General features: G+C 39.7%; 1 protein-coding gene across 2 annotated transcripts; it reads right to left on the bottom strand.

Annotated features, from left to right (window-relative positions):
• Positions 1-6,245: 6,245 nt before the first annotated feature.
• cmasa (cytidine monophosphate N-acetylneuraminic acid synthetase a) lies at positions 6,246-12,651 on the bottom strand. 2 transcript variants are annotated; one of them, XM_028606150.1, is made up of 9 exons: positions 12,587-12,650; positions 12,012-12,434; positions 10,949-11,091; positions 10,611-10,766; positions 8,869-9,002; positions 8,594-8,688; positions 7,442-7,613; positions 7,197-7,362; positions 6,246-6,649 (listed from the first exon to the last, which is right to left on the bottom strand). In XM_028606150.1, exons 2-9 carry the CDS (start codon positions 12,233-12,235, stop codon positions 6,414-6,416), a joined length of 1,326 nt encoding a protein of 441 aa, XP_028461951.1. In that variant the 5' UTR covers positions 12,236-12,434; positions 12,587-12,650; the 3' UTR covers positions 6,246-6,413. The 2 variants fall into 2 exon arrangements, with proteins under 2 accessions (XP_028461951.1, XP_028461950.1); XM_028606149.1 differs by having other exon boundaries at positions 12,012-12,651.
• Positions 12,652-21,319: the final 8,668 nt, after the last annotated feature.

Below are 21,319 nucleotides of genomic sequence, written 5' to 3'. Positions count from 1 at the left end.
TGAAGAAAAAAAAACTAGAATTATGGCTTATTTATGCTGCATTAAATCGACACCGTGGCAACGTACGTACACTACCGGTCAAAAGTTTGGGGTCACTTAGAAATTTCCATTCCACTCCATTCCAGACACAATACCTGCTGAGATCAGTTGTATTGTTTTTTTTAATCAGGGCAGCAGTTTTCAGATTACATTATTTGCTTACATAATTGCAAAAGGGTTCTCGACTGTTGTAGAAAGAAGTGGCTGAAGAAACACTTGAAATTCATGCTTTTTGGTCTAAACGTCATACCCAAATTAAAAGTGGTACAGCTCCCATATACTTTGACACTCAGGGGTGTGCCTGATATCATTGGAAAGGTGATTGATGTGGGTTTGTTTGTGTATTTGAGAAGTGTTGTATTTTGTAGTTTTTTGGCTTTTTTATTTGCACTTTTCAAATAGACATAAAAAAAAGTGTAGGTACCTGGAGAGACCGAACCTACGCTGTAGCCTACGCCGTAGCCTGACGTGTAGTCTTGCATTTCCCCCTACTCGTGTCCTGGTTCTCCTTCTCCATTCACAACATGAAATCAAGGAGAGGGTTAACTTTTCCTGCTCCAGATTTCTGACCGTGGTTAAAAAGTTGCTCCAAATTTGCTTTCGGAGTGTAGAAGCTCCATAAACCGCCTGACGCCAGCTAGCTCTGTGGGAGTAGCTAGATATCTGGCCGGCAAGTCATACTCAAAGACCCCGCTGTGAGCTGACTGGAGCTCTGGGTCTCGGAGACGAGAGATGTTCACATGTAGGCTACATGAGGGTTTATTATTTTTGTTCCTCTCTCTTTGAGACACTTGACCAAATGGTAAAATATAATTAAACAACTTTTGGCTCCATTACGGTGTCGTAGATAATGTTGTTGATCACAAGGTTGCTAGTCGACAGGAGCTGCAAGAAATGCTCTGCAGACCAGACAGTCTCATTTCGGAGACCGCTCGAAAAAAAAAGAAAATTAACACTTTTGTTTTTGACAGTTTGTCTTACGTTTTTGTCCCTTTTTCTTTTAAACCCTTTTTCTGATGTTTTTGTCCCATTTTTTTTAATTTACTTTTTTTTTTTTATTACTGTTGACGCTTTTTTCCACTACCACCAGTACTGTATACATGCCACGGACATCGTCTTATTACCACTAGTGTTACATTTATTTTTGGGAATTCACTGTCAATAAACCTTGTTGGATTTTTAAATTATACCTAATTTTTTAGTCAAAAAAGCTGAAATGAATTATTTTGACTTCTATTAGAGGAATGTATGTTGATAAATAATCAAAGACTTGTGTATGTCAAAGTTTAGTCAGAATACTGTTTAGAAACCGTTTCCTTATTTTTCAAATGCTATAAAATTGAATAAAACTCAAAATCCAATGAAAGTAGTGATCATTAACTGTACTTGCAAACCTGGAACCATCCATGTTATTTTCTCGGTAATTTGGTTGGAAAAGAAAACCATATATATATATATTTTTTTAAATATACATGTAGACATTTTAATAACGGGTCCAATTTGACCCCGAGGACAACAGGAGAGTTAAGACATTACCTTGGGTTCTGAGATACCACGACAGACATTATATGGACTAAACTCTTAATAAATAGTTAGTTGCAGACCCTGTCAAAGGAATAGTTAGTTCTACATTTGGGGAAACTATTTGCTATCTTGTTGATACCACCACTCTCATGTCTGTGCGGTAAAGAAGAAATCGGTTAGCTTAGCTTAGAATAACGAAACAGAGAGAAACAGCTAACCTGGTTCTGTCCCAAGGTAACAAAACCCACCTGCCACTGCCAGTAGGCTACCTCTGTAGCTCACTATTTGGCACGCTTTTTTTTTTTAAATCTCATTTGTTTAATCTGCACACAAACAGAACATTGTGGTTTTACATTTCTGTTTGTGTACAGATTAAGTAAGGGTTAATAACCAGCGAGGTGTCCATTGTCAGGTATTAATGGACGATGGCGAGGCGTGAACCGTCTGAAGCGCAGCCTCCGTCGAAATTCATTAATACCTGACAATGGCTAGGGCATCAACCCGCTTATGCCATGGTAAATTGGCAAATAACAAATAACAACTCGGTTTCCCTGGCTACGCCTGAGGATTTGACTAATACCTGGAACAAACATTCTCATCCCATAAGGTCCTTACGCAATGCAAATGTTGTTCCCTGCTCCAGGGAATAGAACGGACCTTAAATACGACTTGCCGGAGATATTTATATAGTCCACTCAGCTGGTAGAACCCTTCAGCTCAGCTCCAAGCCAGAGAGCTAACGCTATGCTAGCAAGATCCAAAGTCAATAACATTGTGTACAGTTGGCAATCAGTACAAATTATTTGACAGTTTTTTTAAATAATTTTTTAAGATTATTTCTTTGGGCATTTTTAGGCCTTTATTTTCACAGAACAGATGAAGACGTGAAAGGGGAGAGAGAGGGGGAATGACATGCAGCAAAGGGCCGCAGGTCAGAGTTGAACCCGCGGCCACTGCATTGAGGAGTAAACCTCTATATATGGGCACCTGCTCTACCAACTGAGCAAACCCGGCCACGACAGTATGTTTAACAGCAAGACAAGCTAGCAATCCAAACATGTCATTGTCCCTGAAACAATATAACGACTTTTACGAACAATTTTATCCGCGATGTGTAGCTAACATTACTGTCGGATGCAGCCTGAAGTAGCGAGCTGAACAGGGAACGGGGTGTGAGAGAACGTTATTCGCTGTGAAACAAAGTCAGTTCAGAGGGGCAGTGTAACTTACGTCTTGCAGCTTGTGTGTTAGCACCACACAGTGTTGCAAATGATGATTCAGATATCCTTTTTGTTTTAATGTAGCCTTTTCATTTAGAACAGTAAACAGTAGGGTTGGGTACCAAAACGCGGTGCCAATAGGGCACCGGTTCCGACGTAAACGGTAGTAACGAGACCAAATAATAAAAATTTCGGGGCCTCATTTTTTTTTTCAGAAGCATCGCTGCACGGGATGCTATGTTACCGTTAGCTTGTAGCTGGATTAAACACAATGGTTAAAATGTTGACAGTTTATGTTAAAAAGGCATACTATATAAATTTTGCCTCTTCGGTCCCCCTACAGGTTGTCTCATTGGAACTACAGCCGCACGAGATGTAGTGTGTGTATATATATATATATATATATATATTTTTTTTTTTTTTTTTTTTGGTTCAGGAACTGGATCAGGCTGTTTTAAAAGTATCGTTTTAGCACCGGTATCGGCAACAACCCAAACGATACCCAACCCTAATAAACAGTCCGTTTCACTGGAACTCCTTTAGAAGGTGTCTTAGAACACTTTTTATGGACACCCGCTGCAGCTGATGGGAATCAAGTATGAACGCAGACCACGGTATAAACAAAGATAATAGTCTCTTGGTGCTAGCTTCACATTTTACCATACAGACATGAGAGTGGAGTGGAGAGTGGATATTCTCGTCCAACTCTCAGCAAGAAAGCGACGACACTAATGTCTAGTGTCTTCATCTAACTATTCCTTTAAGGGATTCAAAAGTCTCTTCGTCCCGAGTTGTGCTGGTACACTTCTTCTCTGCATATGAAAAACACGAGTGAGACTTTCAATGATCTTCAACAACCAAACTTCATTGAAATGATAATCATGATACACTATTTATATTATATAACAAAACCATTTACTAAGGAAGCGTATTGCATTCACCATAGAAAAAAAAATGTAGACACCTTATCTCGTAATTATGAGAAAATATCTCATAATTACAAGAAAATCTCATAATTACAAGATCCTGATCTCGTAATTTTGAGAAAAGATCTCATAATTATGAGATCATTTTAAACACCTGGAAGGCGTCATATCTAGGAAAACGATAACGTGAAAAAGCTTAACGTGGTTTAATGTATCTAAACAACGATCAATCATCACCAGATTTATCATGGTCATATCTTGTCATGAACACTTAAGCCTGTCAAAAAAAAACTAAATCTAAATCCAACGATTATAGAAGTTATCTCACGTTAAGGTTTTCTTCATTGGCCCTATGGCGAGGAAAAAGCTTAACGTGGTTTAATGTACCTAAACAATGATCAGCTAATTTCTCTCTCATATTGCTCCTCATAACCACTGAAAACTGTCAAAAACTCAAACCCAAAATCCAATTATTATGGACATTATCTGACATAAAGTGTTTCTGCTTCACAGCAGGGCAGCGGAGCGGCTGGGGGTTGACTCTCCACGGTTCTCATTGGCTTTATAAGTCCTACCGTGAAAAAGCTTAACGTGGTTTAATGTACCTAAACAACAGTCAATCATCACCAAACTCCTCTCCTACATTGCTCATCATAACCACTTAAAACTGTCAAAAAAAAACTAACCCAAAGTCCAAATATTATGGCCTTTAATTGACCCTAAAGCATTGCTGCTCCATTAAGGGTATTGTAAGGAAAAAGATGAATGTGAAAAAGCTTAACGTGGTTTAATGTACCTAAACAACGATCAATAATGACCAAAATCCTATCCTATATGATGATTGCTTGTTGTTTGTACATTAAACCACTTTAAGTTTTTTCACGTTAAGTTTTTTCCTTACAATACCCTTTATAGAGCAGCAACGCTTAGTGTCAGATAACGGCCATAATATTTGGACTTTGGGTTAGATGAGTTAGAAGTTTTAAGTGGTTGTGATGAGCAATATAGGAGAGGGTTTTGGAGACAATTGTTCGTTGTTTAGGTACATTAAACCACGTTAAGCTTTTTCACGTTAAGCATTTTAGAATGTTCCCTAGATATGATGCCTTCCAGGTGTTTAAAATTATCTCATAATTACGAGATTTTTTCTCGTAATTACGAGATCAGGATCTCATAATTACGAGATCCTCATCTCGTAATTTTGAGATATTTTCTCGTAATTACGAGATAAAATGTCTAAAAAAGATTTTCTATGATGAATGCAATACTCTTCTGTAATTTACACATAAATCTTAAAACAAAATTTAAAAAAAATCCAGTTTTACACTAGTTTACAAAAAACAAGCATGTTAATGCATTATTCCACACCTAAATGTAGTTGTAGTCTGGTGGTGTGTCCTTGTGGTTTTTGTTTTGGTAGTGATAGTCCCGTTATGTGCATTTGGATTGAAATTTTGTGTCTGTGCCGGTCGCCAAAACAATTCGGCCTCCAGCGCGCAGTGCTACAATAAATCACACATGGTTAACTTGTGATTCAGTTGTAATATGTACAGTAAAAACCTCCTTCATTTTTGAGAAGAACCCAGGAGCATGCATTATAATCCCACATTTTGGAGCCAAAACAAAAAAGTTAGGAAAACTTGATTCTGTGACACTTAAATCGTAAACAAAGTTAAAGTGATGGTTCGGAGTAATTTCACCCTAGGGTCCTTTGCACCATGACCTCGAGCCAAACAACCCCCCAGAAGCTTTTTTCACCTGGGTCAAACATTGGGAGAGTTAGCGTTATCAGCTGAATAGTTTAGTGCAGGGGCTAATGGATCCACGTTTGTATCTCGTAAGTTACCCCACTAATAATGCCCGAAAAAACTTCTACACTAGTACAAATAGGTTATTCACTCATAAAACGATGGATTGGAAAGTTTGTAAGTACACCAGAAGTTTATGTAAATAACACTTGCCTGTTGGCTTCTGCTCTCTGCTGCTGCTGTTTCTACCGGGCAGTAAAAGCGCTTAGGGATGTCTACAGATTACAACACCGAGAAATATATTTTAATTTAATGATTAAATAAGCTAATGTCTCCACAATTACCTCAATTCTAACTTGTCTCCTGCTAGTTATACTACAGCACTTACTTAAAAAAATAAATAAAAAAAAAAAAGTAAAATTAATAAATATTTTTGTTGCATCTCTTTTCGGTGTTGTAATTTGTAGATGTCCCTAAGCACTCTTACTACCCGGTAGCAGCAGCAGCAGCAGCAGCAGCAGCAGAGAGCAGAAGCCAGCAGGCAAGTATTATTTACATAAACTTCTGGTGTACTTACAAACTTTCCAATCCATCGTTTAACGAGTGCATAACCTATTTGTACTAGGGTAGAAGTTTGGTATCATTTCGGGCATTATTAGTGGGGTAACTTACGAGATACAAACGTGGATCCATTAGCCCCTGCACTAAACTATTCAGCTGATAACGCTAACTCTCCCAATGTTCAACCCAGGTGAAAAAAGCTTTTGGGGGGGTGTTTGGCTCGAGGTCATGGTGCAAAGGACCCTAGGGTGAAATTACTCCAAACCATGACTTTAATTAGTTCAATTCTACAAACTCTAACTCTAAAATTACATTGCATCTCAGGTAATATTGTAATATTTTCTCATGTGCACTTATGTGTCTTATTAATTACTTTCTGTGATTTGTTGTCTGCACTAATTCTGAAGCTTTTCAGGGTTACAAGTTGAGACGGTCGATGCGGTGCTGCTCATCTGCGCCTTTGCTTTTTCTTTCTGCAGGAGAATGTGTTCGGCAAACTCCCTAATGGCTCCCATTCCCCCACAGTTTTGGCAGGTGTACTTTGCAGCATTGATGGCTACCACCGGAGCATCTTTAGGTACTGCACTCATACCCGCCAGGTTCAGACACTTGACATCCCGTTTGTCGTTACCTAAAAAAGGGAGAAAACACGGTAAGAGGAGGCAAGGCATCACATAGAAATATAACATATATACATACATACTCTCTGATGGGTGACCAGACTGTGTGAGTCGTAGAAAAAATATATCAAATTGTTAATCTAACCCTAACCCTTATTTTTTTTTTACTGTATATTTAAATTTATTACATTTACCCATTTTTTTTTAAATTAAGTATTTTATTTTCCTTTACCGCCTTAGTTATTTTTATTGTTTTTGACTTCTTTTTTTTTAAATCACTAATGCTATGTCTCTTATTTCTTTTTCTTTCACCCCTTTACTTTCATTTACATTCTTTTCTCTTGTGCCCTGAACATTTCAATTGACAAAACTAATTTAATGGCAGTTATTTTTATTTAATTTCCTTCATTTAATTATTTTTTATTAATTATTTTTCATTTTAATTTAAAAAATTGTTTTTGTTATTGGGGTCTGGCAATGAAAGACTAACCCCGACATGGTTCATTATGGACGCCAACAGAGCCCTACGATAAATTAATAAAAAAACAGCGGTTTTACCCATGTATGCCACATCCTTCCAATCCAGCTTCTTCTGCTCCACAATCGGCTTCAGATCGTCCAGGGGCTCCTTGCCCACCTGCATGACCTTGCGGCCCGTTCTCTTGGCCAGACTGTCAGCCAGCGACTGGGGCACGGGGTCCAGGTCCGAGGTCAGCAGCACCACCTGGTGGAGCCAAGACAGAGGGGTAGCGTGCAGCCATAGGACATGAGCACAGTCACCGATGCTTTTTAGAAATCCAAACCTCCACTCCTTCATTCTGCAGCATGCAGATGCCAGAGGTGTCTCTTGCATTGATAGACACCATCTCCTCTCCGGACGCAGACAGAAGGATCCTTCCGTCCGTTAAACACCCGGAAACATTGCAGAACATCAGACGAACCACCTCTGGCGTGGCCTGTCCGAAGTAGCCATACCTGAGGACAGTAGCACAGATTGGATTAAAAAAGAAGAGAAGAAACAAAAGATGAAATTATTGAGTTAGATCTGACTAAAAATCTAGAATTTTTCGTTAAAGATGAGCAAAAAAAAGTAATTATTGGGGTGTGGAGGAGGGCCCGCCCCGGTGCGATTCATTTTTTCTTTTTTTAAACATTCCCCTTGATAAGACCGGGAAAAAAAAAAAAAACACACGCTTAATATTTGTAGCGTTTGAAACTGAATATTACCCTCACTTTCATTTCAATTGTTATTTTCAATGTAGCTATTTGGCTACAACTACCAACTGTATCACCGCACAGATGAAGCGTACTCATGCGTTCCCCTCGGCTGAGCTGTAACTGTGGCTAATCGATGCAGCCAGCTCAGCCGAGGAGGACCGCATTATTGTTCACGTCTCGTGCGGTCACGAAATTGGGGGGCAAAGTTCGGTAAAAAGGAAAACAGTTCCTACTTGAAACTGCTCACAACCAGGTCTGTGGTCTGGAAAGAGACTTTGCTGTTGAGTTTTCCAAATGGAATTTTTCAGGCACTTTGAGCACCACAAGCCGAGTGCCATCTAGTTCCATAATATTAAAGAGAAGACCTTAATCTCTATGGCCCATATGTCCAACACTCACAGAAAAACTATCTAGATAGACAAATAGCACCACAGGTAAGACGAAAACTATATATTTTTGGATTTGGGGGTGAACTGTCCCTTTAACATTATAAATCTCACACTGGATGGCTAAAATAAAAACATATCTTCAGGTAAGATGAAATAAAAGTCCCTCCTGATTTCTCAAAACAAAAAAGGAAAGATAAGACTTTCTTCTTTCTCAACCAACAGAAAAACTATAATATCCTTCCCCCTAATCTGACTTTCCTCCACCTCTAATAATTTCGGTAGTCCCTAAAGCATTCAGTGGATTACAAGCTGGATGAAAGATTGTCTGATCTGTTGTGAGCAGCTGACCTGAGAACCCTCTGTTCTGCCACAGGCCAGTCGATGTCCACGTCGATGTCCACGCTGTACTCTGGCTTCATCTCGTAGTAGGCTCGCTTACCGCCCTGGAGGGGACGCAGGCAGAAACGTCTCACATCAAAATGTGAAAGCATGCAAACTCGAACTGAATGAAAACTGTGGAAGCAGGGGAGTTACAGCTTTTTTTTTTTTTTTTTTCAAAATCCAAGAAAATCATCCCATGGATGAGTGCTGCACATTCAAAAAGGTCACCATTGGTCACTTACCTGCAAAAGGTCTTTCTCCACTTGCTCTCTAGTGGTGAAGTAAAAGGAGCCGTTCTCACACAGCTCTCCGTCCCAGTCCTGACGCCGCGGACGCTTGGCCGGGTTCAGATTCAACGGGGTGGTCGACTCACCAGCTAGAAGGAGGCAAGGTAAGGGTTAAAAGGATTATTCTACGAAACACTACAAATATGGTTCTTGTTGTCGGAGTGGTGTTTTTGTGTTGTGGTTTTTGATGTTGTTGGCGAGTTGTAATACTGTAAAATCTGATTATTGTCCTTTACTGCTGTGTTAGCGGTTTACACTCCAGTGTTAATAACAGATGTGTACCCACTCTGTCATTCTCTGGGACATGTTTTCATGCTAATCAAATGCGTTTGTAGCTTGGAACATGCTAGCGCGGACCGATGATTAGCTTACAACGCTAGTACATGGGGCACAGGGACACTCAAATTAAATCGCTATTTAATACCACTAAAAAGGCTCAAAATATCACCACACATTAACGTTAGCATAATGAGGGTCTCTTAATGTTAACCGAAGCAGTGAGAATGCTGTAAGTGTACAGACAGTTTATTGAAAAGCTAGATTATAAAGACAGTTGCGTTCATGTTTACATGCGGGCGCCATCTTGGAAACCCGTCACAACTAGCCGAACGCCATGCAACGTGGAATCTCCCAATGGTCGATGTTGCCGGAAGAAAGCACTGAGCGCATAAGAGAAGCCGTCAACGCAACAACAGACTAGCTAGTGCTTCCACACTAAAGAGATGGCGGATTATTCAACCGAATTTCAAAACATCGACAACGAACCCTTTCAGTTTGATGGACGTCCTTATCTTTTCGAGCTGGAATATACTGACGAAGAGCTATGGGAGCTCCGTGAAAGAGAGAGAGAGCTACCGGTAGTCACTGCAGCAACACAGCCTTGTACTTTGAGAAACTGGTGGTGTACCTGCAGACATTGTGAAGCTATGGCCACCGAACAGGAGTGTCTGTGCGCCCGCATGTAAAAATAATCTATCTTTTAAATAAACTGTCTGTACACTTACAACATTCTCACTGCTTCGGTTAACATTTAGGGACCCTCATTATACTAACGTTAAGGTGTGGTGATATTTTGAGCCTTTTTAGTGGTATTAAATATTAATTTGAGTGTCCCTGTGCCCCATGTACTGGCGTTGTAAGCTAATCAGCGGTTTGCACTAGCACGTTCCAAGCTACAAACACATTCGATTAGCATGAAAACATGTCCCAGAGAACGACAGAGTGGGTACACATATTAACCCCTAGGTTCGTTTTGTGCCGGAACTGTCCTCTGCTAAGGAGCTGTGCATTGTCCCTGTCAAATAAAATAAAAAAATAATAAAAAGTTACACCTTTTAGGCCTTTATTATACAGGACAGCTGAAGATGTGAAAAGGGAGAGAGAGGGGGAATGACATGCAGCAAAGGGCATGCAGGTTGGAATTGAACCTGCGGGCCACTGCTTCAAGGACTGAGCCTGGCTTCTTTGCTTCTGTGACAGACCACACGCCCTCATTTCCCAATGGTTAAAATGCCGTCCGGAACGATGAGTTAAATTACCCAATAACCTGAAGAAAATTGATTATATATGTATCTATGTGTGATGTAGTCCGGCATCATATAGCATTGCAACCAAAAAAAAAGCAGATTCAATCTTTAAAAGAAAGGTGGGACTATTTTGCGTGCACTGTAACAACAGTCCTATATCTGTTGACTTACATCCTTTTTTGACCTCCTTCCAGCGGAAATGGTGTCTCCGGACCACCGAGAAGACCGAATCAAAGCGCTCCTCTGTGATCATCTTCAGGGCATCTTTCAGATGGGACGGATGGAGACACGGGGAAGTTGCCTGAATGTTACAGACCACCTCCACTTCTGTGAACACAGAGTCAACAGAAGGATGCGCCTTAAAATCAAACAGATGCTTTATTGTGTCTGCTCTGAGGCAATACTGCGCCTAGTCACTGATCAAACACACAGCGTGGCAGTATGAATACAAAGCCAGGCCTGCTGGGAGTCTACTGTTTGCACTACACATCCTGGTGCGGTTTGCATACCTTTTCTTTGTTCGAGAAACTCCCTGATGGTTTCCAGAGACGTGGAAGAGTCTTTGGAGACTTCAGGACTCCTGCGGTGCACCTTGGCACCCCAGGATTTTGCCACCTTCTCGATCTCATCATGGTCAGTTGATACCCAAATACTAGGAAAAAGAAGGTGTTGTTGTTGTCAATATTATAATGATTTGATCATATTTGTAATCATCTATTTTCATTAGGGATGTAACGATACACTGACTCAACCTTCACAATTTTATGTTCACCATACGATTTTTTCTTCTTTTTTTACAGAACGACCTGCAGACAAATTACTAAAAGTTATTCCTTTATTTCTATAAACTGTGCAACACAACAGATGTGTCCATCAAAAGTGCAACTGAAATTCTAGTTTTTATAACAAATGAAATAAAAAACGGAATACTTCCCAAATCCCACATCAAAATAACTCAATAAAAGATATATATATATATATATATATATATATATATATATAAAATCAAATGAATTAACTAAGTAGACGCAGCGACGTCTGAGGTCAAATAATCACTCAGTTTATTAAAATGTCCGAAAATAGTGAACTTGTCTCCATCAAAAACTTAAATCCTCACTAAATAAATACCTTGTTTTGTCCAATATTTTTTTTCCCTTTTCTTTCGGAGTAATGAGTAACATAAGTAATAAACATTTGTCAGATTTTCGTTTGCAATTTGTGTGCGATCCACCCCCTTTTTCCCTCACAAAATACTAAAATGGCCCACAGGCTACTGTGTATTCTCACAGCAACAGTTAACATCACAACGTTATCCTACAATAATGGACTTTTTTTTTTCACAGCAGACATTTTTTTACTTATCATAGTAGGAAAAGCACAGCTGAAATTGATAACCTTAACATGGCTTAGTTCCATCAAGTGTCCCAGTAAACTATTTCAGTGGGTCAGCATGCACAATACCAGGGCCTCTCCTAAGTGGAATGCAACCATCATTAATGGTTTTGAATACACGTGTGCTTTTCCTACTATGACATGTCAACATGTCTGCCGCGATAAACGTCTAGTATCTACCTGTCAAACACATCGGAGTCCGCAGCAGCCCTCAGCACCCATCCAAGCAGCGGGATTCCGGCTAACGTTTTGATGTTTTTTTGAGGGATTCCTTTGCTTCCTCCCCTCGCCAGAATCAAGGCAGCTACGTGCCGCTTGCCATCCGCCTTGAGCTGCTTGTGAGCGAGCAGCCGTCCGTCCTGCTCCCCGTTGTCACAGGAAAGACTTCTTTTCTTGGTAGCCATAGCCACTCTTGCGGCGGGTCGATTTAAAACCGCCCGGGTAACACTTCAGTAAACACGGTGACACTGTCGCCCGAATGTCGCTGGATATGGCATAGATATATCTATGTGGATATGATATGGAAGCAGCAGCACCAGGATGTTGTTCTTCTTCTTCTTCTTCTTCCTGTGACGTTTTTTTGGGTTGCATTACCGCCACCTTCTGAGATGGAGTGTGGATCAGAATATAGCCTACAATCACAACTACTCAAACAGAGGATTTATTTACTTCGGTAAAGTTAGACAGAAATTGGCAGATTCGCAAGATTCGCGGGTTTGCGGTTCAATACATTTTAGATGAAACGTGTTACTTACACAATAGGCAGCTCTATCTAACCGTAGGAAGGAAGACAACAAGCTACAACCCGGTATTCATCCGAATGAACCGTCTACTTATGTGGATGAATACAATGCATCCCTGTGAGCGTTATGCTTTCAGCCGAGCGTCTAGGGACCGTCTGCAAAGTGCAAAACCGAAAGTGGATACAAAGATAAAATTCAACAGCTTCACTGTTATTGAGCCTAGCTCTTCCGAAATCACTCCACACATCTATGGCCTCCCTCTGAACATACTACACCGACTAATTTTTTACAATATGCCTCAGCCTATTTTTTATGAATTTTTATTGCCAAAAATTCAATACCGTCAATGTTATTGAGTCTAGCTCTTCCAAAATCACTCCACATATCTAGGGCCTCCCTACCAACATACTACACCTTCTTACGTTGGGTAATCAGGCTCAGTCTATTTTTAAATAATTTTTATTGGGGAGAACATCCAATAGCTTCACTGTTACTGAGCCTAGTGCTTCCAAATTTACTCCACACATCTGGGGGCCCCCAAACAAAATACTACACCTTCTTATGTTGGTAAAGCAGGCTCAGTCTATTTTTTTATATTTTTTATTGTAGAAAAATGCAATAGCTTAACTGTTAGTGTGCCTACTACTTCCAAATGTACTACACACATCTGGGGCCTCCTTACCAACATACTACACCTTCTTATGTTGGGAAAGCAGGCTCAGTCTATTTTTAAATATTTTTTTATTGGGGATAACATCCAATAGCTTTACTGTTACTGAGCCTAGTGCTTCCAAATTTACTCCACACATCTGGGGGGTCCTTACCAACATACTACACCATCTTATGTTGGTATAGCTGGCTCTGTCTATTTTTAAATAATTCTTTTTGGGGATAACATCCAATAGCTTCACTGTTACTGAGCCTAGTGCTTCCAAATTTACTCCACACATCTGGGGGCTTCTTACCAACATACTACACCTTCTTATGTTGGGAAAGCTGGCTCTGGATATTTTTAAAGACTTTTTATTGGGGATAACATCCAATAGCTTCACTGTTACTGAGCCTAGTGCTTCCAAATTTACTCCACACATCTGGGGCCTCCCAAACAACATAATACACCTTCTTATGTTGGGAAAGCAGGCTCTGCCTTAATTCAGTACCGTCAATGTTATTGAGCCTAGCTGTTCCAAAATCACTCCACACATCTATGGCCTCCCTCTGCACATACTACATCTGCTAATTTTGGAAAATTTGGATCAGCCTATTTATAATATATTTTTATTGGGGAAAAATTCAATACCGTCAATGTTATTGAGTCTAGCTCTTCCAAAATCAATCCACCCATGTAGTGTCTCCCTCTGAACATACTACACCTGCCAGTTTGAGAATCTGGCTCAGCCTATTTTTTATGAATTTCTATTGTGAACAAATTCAATACCATCAATGTTATTGAGTCTAGCTCTTCCAAAATCGCTCCACACATATAGGGCCTCCCTCTGAACATACTACATCTGCTAATTTTTGAAAATCTGACTCAGCCTATTTATAATATATTTTTTATTGGGGGAAAATTCAATACCGTCAATGTTATTGAGTCTAGCTCTTGAGCCTAGTGCTTCCAAATTTAGTCCACACATCTAGGGTCTCCCTATTAACATACTACACCTGCTAATTTTTGAATAGCTGGCCCAGGCTATTTTTTATTTATTTGTATTGTGAAAAAATTCAATACCATCAATGTTATTGAGTCTAGCTCTTCCAAAATCACTCCAACCATGTAGTGTCTCCCTCTGAACATACTACACCTGCCACTTTTTGAGAATCAGGCTCAGCCTATTTGTTATGAATTTCTATTGTGAAAGAAATCAATACCATCAATGTTATTGAGTCTAGTGCTTCCAGATCTACTCCACACATCTAGGGCCCCCCTCTGAACATACTACACCCGCCGCTTTTTGAGAAGCTGGCTCAGCCTATTTTTTATGTATTTTTATTGTGATAAAAAATTCAATAGCTTCACTCTTTTTGATTCTAGTGCTTCCCAAATCACTCCACACATACAAAGCCCCCTGCTGGTTGTACTACAGCACTTACTTTTAAAAAATAGGCACAGCAGGTGTAGTATGTTGATAGGGAGACCCTAGATGTGTGGAGTAAATTTGGAAGCACTAGGATCAATAACAGTGAAGCCATTACATTTTTCCCCAATTAAAATACAATATATTATAAATAGGCTGAGCCAGATTTTCCAAAAATAGCGGGTGTAGTATGTTCAGAGGGAGGCCCTAGATGTGTGGAGTAAATCTGGAAGCACTAGACTCAATAACATTGATGGTATTGCATTTTTTCACAATACAAATTCATAAAAAATAGCCTGGGCCAGTTGTTCAAAAAATTAGCAGGTGTAATATGTTGATGTTGAGACCCTAGATGTGTGGACTAAATTTGGAAGCACTAGCCTCAATAACAGCGAAGCTATTGCATTTTTCTCCACAAAAAGAAATCAAAAAAAAAGTGAGCCAGCTTTCCCAACATAAGAAGGTGTAGTATGTTGGTAAGGAGTCCCCAGATGTGTGAAGTAAATTTGGAAGCACTAGGCGCAATAACAGTAAAGCTATTGCATTTTTCTACAATAAAAATTATTTAAAAATAGACAGAGCCAGCTATACCAACATAAGAAGGTGTAGTATGTTGGTAGGGAGCTCCCAGATGTGTGGAGTGAATGTGGAAGCACTAGGCTGAATAACAGTGAAGCTATTGGATGTTATCCCCAATAGAAATTCTTTAAAAATAGACAGAGCCTGCTATACCGACATAAGAAGGTGTAGTACGTTGGTAGGGAGCCCCCAGATGTGTGGAGTAAATTTGGAAGCACTAGGCTCACTAACGGTGACGCTATTGGATGTTATCCCATATAAAGATTCATAAAAAATAGGCTGAGCCAGATTCTCAAAAGGTGGCAGGTGTAGTATGTTCCGAGGGAGGCCATAGATGTGTGGAGTGATTTTGGAAGAGCTAGACTCAATAACATTGACGGTATTGAATTTTTCCCTAATAAAAATATATTAAAAATAGACTGAGTCAGATTTTCAAAACTTAGAGGGTGTAGTATGTTCAGAGAGAGGCCATAGATGTGTGGAGTGATATTGCAAGAGCTAGACTCAATAGCATTGACGGTATTGACATATTTCACAATAAAAATTCATTATAAATAGGCTGAGTCAGATTTTCAATACTTAGTGGGTGTAGTGTGTTCAGAGGGAGGCAATAGATGTGTGGAGTGATTTTGGAAGAGCTAGGCTCAATGACAGTGAAGCTGTTGAATTTTTCTCTTTGTATCCACTTTCGGTTTTGCACTTTGTAGACGGTCCCTAGACGCTCGGCTGAAAGCTGAACGCTCACAGGGATGCATTGGATTTATCCACATATGTAGACGGTACTTTCGGATAAAAACCGGGTTGTAGCTTGTTGTCTACCTTCCTACGGTTAGATAGAGCTGCCTATTGCGTAAGTAACACGTTTCGCTTATGATTTATTGAACCGCAAACCCGCGAATCTGCCAATTTCTGTCTAACTTTACCGAAGTGATTTATTTGAAAGAAAGAAGAGAACAACCGATCAAGTAGATGCTTTATTTATTTATTTTTGTAAATCAGTCTTTTTTTTTTTCTTCTTTTTTTTAAAGACATTTTCTTAACTTTTAACAAAATGTCATACAGTGTTTGAACAATTCGCTATCGTACTTAGAAAATATATAAAAAAAAAAAAAAATATTAATTTTCATCCAATGAAAAATACAACTTTACGCAAAAAATATATATATATAAAAAACATGACCCTAGACATGTCGACCGAAAGACGTGCCTCGTGGCCCACCTTTTGGTGCGTTCTTTTTGTCCACCGAAGTCGATCTACGAGTCATTTAACGGAGTTACGAATCGGGAAGTTGCAAAAAGAACGCCACTGAGGTCGTATATACGACTCGTCAAGTCGTCTGAACTCAGAGGACCCCGAGCTCACTTTCAAAGATGGCTACGTCGTGCATCACACGTAGTAAACATTGTGGTTTTCTACAATTTTAAGCACTTTTGTCGTTGTTGTAACCAAATGAAGAAGTCGTACACATAGCACTGTATACTGCTACCTATAGGCATGTCGGTACAGTCTTATTATGAGTTAAATACCGACTAATTACTTTGTAGCTTGCAGCTGAAATTGGCTAGAGACGCTCGGCTGCTATATCACAACAATGGCTTTAAGCCGAGCCTTGAGCAGAAAGCAGAGCAGTAGCCTAACGTTAATCAAAACGTAATTTTCATGTATCAAACTGTGAAATATATTTGTGTAATATGTCAATAACTGGGTGAATAGAATCCTAAATGTTACTAAAAATCCATCTTTTCTCCGACTCGTAGTATTGTGTGACAAAAAGAACGCAACAACCCACGGTTACTCGTTTTCCGACATGGATGTGACGTCACACTCGAGCTACTAGTCGCGATTACAAGACAGTAAGAACGCACCATTAATCTGCCTCTGATTGGCTTAACCTGGTATTTTTACCCTAACCAATCCCCACTCCCCATGCCTAACCTTTTTTTTTATTTTATTTTTTCCACGTCTAATCCAGTGACTTGGTCTAAACCTAACCAGAGATGGTGTCAGTGGTCACTACGGTCACTACCATTGACATATATAAAAGGTCACTACCCGATGTGAGGCGAGTGTAGATGTGAGTTGCGTATGCTCAGATTTAAACGGTTTACGGCATGACGCCAAGGGATCCGGATCCAGCAAATGTTTTATTTTGAATAACAGAAGTACAGTCCCAAATGGGTTGACAGTATTAATGTGAGCACTTCACAGAATCATGTGTAATCAATTTGATGATTATTTTGGCAAAGTAGCATATTCATAAATCCAATTTTAGCCATTCTAAACCGTTATTCATTGTATTTGAAAATGAAACCAAATTAAAACCATTTCAGACCCTGTTTACACGTACATGGTTATTTTTACAAACGGAAACATTTCCCTTCGTTTGTACCCTTCGTTTACACGCAAACGGACAATTCGCCTCTGAAACCGAGTCTTTCTAAAAACTCCGGCCAGAGTGGAGATTTTTGAAATCTTCGTTTGCACGTTTGCATGTAAACTGAGACAAACAGAGGTTTAGGGCAGCCGAGAGAGAGAGAGGAAGAGGAAGTGATTCGTTGCTGTTGTAGCTATTTTCAGGATTCTGATTGGTTAACGTGGGCTTGAGCTTCTCGTTACACTGCCACCTACAGGTCTGGCATGCTCTTGACGGCATTGATGGCATATATACACGGGTACGTGTCAACAAACACTTTTCTGAAAACTGACAGCTGTGCACGATGTTATTTTTGAAAAAGGAGAGGTTGAAATGTCCGTTTATGAAAATAGCCGGCCACGTGTAAGCGCAGCATTAAACTAAATTTTTGTAATTGTTGTCCAACATTAGGCCAATCTAAAGAGAAAATAATAAAATTAAAAAAACTCAAGAAGACAAAGAGGTTGAAAGTTCAGAATCACTGATTGATACAAAGGTGCAGAGTAACAACGGAGGAATGTTACAATGCCAGTGTAGCGAATGAGTCACAAAAAACCACAACCAACCGTGGAACCATAACATATAGCTATTGAGCTATTAATTGAAAACTTTTGGATGTTCCATAAAATTCAAGATTTAACATTCAAAACTTTATTGCCATGCAACTTGGCAAGTCGTTGGAATTTGGTGCAGTGTGCTCATTACAGGGTAGAAAAACAGAGATAAGAGTATTCAGTCAGCGTTAGAAAAAGCCACCGAACCTGCCGATCGAAACTATGCGATGATCAGTTGTGATTAAGAACTGGAGCAGCAGGTTGCTGTCCTTTGCTCTTCTTGTGTTTTCTTGATTAACAGCGCCGTCTTTTGACATTACGTTTTTTTTTGTGTGTTCATCGTCCTCTTGTCATAAAACGTGGACTTTGTACAAACATGGTCAAAGACTTTTTCCCTCGCCTGCTTGCTCTTGGGAGAATTGTTGTCTCTCTGTAAGTTGTAGAGTGTGGTCTAGACAAGGACGTAACTTTGGGTTCAACATTGGTGGGGGGGGGACACTTGAAATTTAAAGCATACTGTACATACATGATTTGATACTATAAATAAAAGTGAATTGAATAGAAGTGTCTTAAAAGACAGAATTCAGATTCTAAATTGATGTTGATGTATTTCCGTGGACTTGTGGAAAGTGTCCCCCTGTGACACTTTTACTCCTCATTTGCATGAAGTTGGCTGGATTGAATTTCATGCAAATGAAGAGCGGGCTCAACTCCATGCCCCGCTTCACCAAAGTCCCCACGACGCTACCAGAATGCATTGCACGGCTGCTCCCATAGAAATGAATAGGAAGCGGGGAAATGACGCTGACAATGGATACTATAATTGTTACATACAGTAACTGAGTTGGACTGCAGTATCTGACTGACACGCTCTGCCGAGTTGACATTTCCTTTTCTTCGAGTCTTTAAACACTTTCACAGCTGACGCTGTTGTTTCTTTGCGTTGGCCTCATGATTGTTTTCCTCGGTTTTCACAATTCCTCTTCAACCTATAGCTCGTTGAGTCTTTTATTAACTTTGTCTGCTTCACCTTGTATCTATCAATCAAATCAAACGTTTCACTTAAATGCCAGACAGTGTGAGTAATTATGGAGACATACTGTATCATCCATTTTGTTTTTTAATTTTTTATTTGTTTTGTCACTTTTGTGACTTTTTTTTACATTTTAGTGGGTTTTTTTGACGTTTTTGTCACAGTTTTTGGTGGTTCTTACCACTTTTTCAACATTTTTTCCTACTTTTTTGTTGCTTGTTTCTATTAACATTTTGGCTCTTTTTTCAATTTTTTTTTTAGCCTCGATTTTTTTTTTACTTTATACAATGTTTTTATCACTTCTTTGACGTTTTTGGCATTTTCCTGACGAGTTTTTTTTCAATGTTTTTGGCACTTTGTTCTTATTATCTTTAACTTCTCTTTAATCATTAAAACTGTTGGACGCTCTATCAATTGCCATTACTGCCTATACCATGGGCCGGCCCTGGTATTATCACATAAGCATTTCTTCTTTCTGTGTCAACAGCTACACATGCAAAAACACACACACACACACACGGGAACAGTATGCTACTGGACCAGTGCTCCCACATTGTGTTTATTTTGTGTAATCTCGGCTACATTGAAAATGAGGGTGTGCCCTAATTGTTCCTCCGAGAACTAAATAAAGGTTGTTGATGATGATGAATCCACTCAGGTGCTCTGATATAGAAACTGAAAAACACCGTAGAAACACCACCATGCTTCACATTGTTGGGACATTCTTTGGCAAATCTTACTACCATACAATACATGTAGATGTACTCACATACCCACGTTTACTGTATCTGTATAGATCTGTTTTTCTGTGTACTAGCCTACTCCGTGTATCACTTTGCACTTCACACTGTTGGTTGGATGCTGAACTGTGTTCCGTTGTTTCTGTGCCTGTATGTTCCTTAAATAGGGCAAACATGGAGAGAGAGGATGAAAGAGAAATAAATAACAGTAATGTGGAAGACACCAGAGAAGAGATGAAGTCGCCAATCTGGTTGAACCGGTGATCCTGTCGTCTCTCATCTCTCTCTCTCTCTCTCTCTCTCTCTCTCTCTCTCTCTCTCTCTCTCTCTCTCTCTTTCTGATTCAAGAAAAAAGCAAAGGTAACACTGATATATATATACAGAAGACTGTTCTGTATAGACTGTTTAGACGCGTGAAAGAGGGTTAGATTTGATGTGATACAAAAAGGGTAATAGTGTCAGTGAAAGTTAGGAAGGGGCTGTAATAGAAAGACAAGAAAGAATGGAGGAGGGTAGCTCATCTGCCCCAACTACTCCGACAGGCCTAGCGGCATGCCGTTCATTCAATCGTCCTGCACCACTCCCTTTTATCAGAAAACCTCTCCTTCACCGCTGCTCTGACATGTGTTCAACCAGAGGAGCAGACGGCAGCCAATCGTGCTTCCTATTCCAAGTGTGTGTATTTTACATTTTGTTAATCTGCACATATGCAAATGAAAAACTTTGCAGGTGAAGGCACACGGGAACGCGCCGAGGGGACACGAAATCTAAAGAGTCAAGTAGAGCAGAAAGTGAATGACTTGAATTTTAAATCCGCAAAAACGAGCATCTCCGCCCAGGGTTAGAAGGCCCAGGCCTTTGCAACTATAGTAATTAAAAACAAAGCTTCAACATATTGTACTTCTGTATGCTGCCAACTAAATGGCACATGTACATGTTAAAAAAAATGAAATGTTCATTTATAAAATAAAAATGTAATTTTGGAGCCAAGAAAAACTCTGAATTAATTCAACCCTCATGTTCTGTTTTTGGTCCTCCTGAACAGTCCTCCTCCAGTGTGGTGGTGATGGCACAGTGGATATAACACATACCTTTGGTGTGGGAGACCTGTGTTTGATTCCCACTGTGATACATCAACCAATGTGTCCCTGAGCTAGACACTTGACCCCTAGTTGCTCCAGAAGGCGTGTGACCTCTGACGTATATAGCAATTGTAAGTCGCTTTGTAAAACATGGTCAAATTCTTGTCCCGTTCTTCTTTTCCTAAACCAAACTGTCCTGTTCTTGTCCCGCGTGTTACGGAAAACGTATCTTTTATAAGCCCACCCACGATATTTGCCTTAAACG

Source organism: Perca flavescens, chromosome 19, assembly GCF_004354835.1.
Source record: "Perca flavescens isolate YP-PL-M2 chromosome 19, PFLA_1.0, whole genome shotgun sequence".
NCBI lineage: Eukaryota > Metazoa > Chordata > Actinopteri > Perciformes > Percidae > Perca > Perca flavescens.
This window is presented reverse-complemented; position numbering and strand designations above follow the sequence as displayed.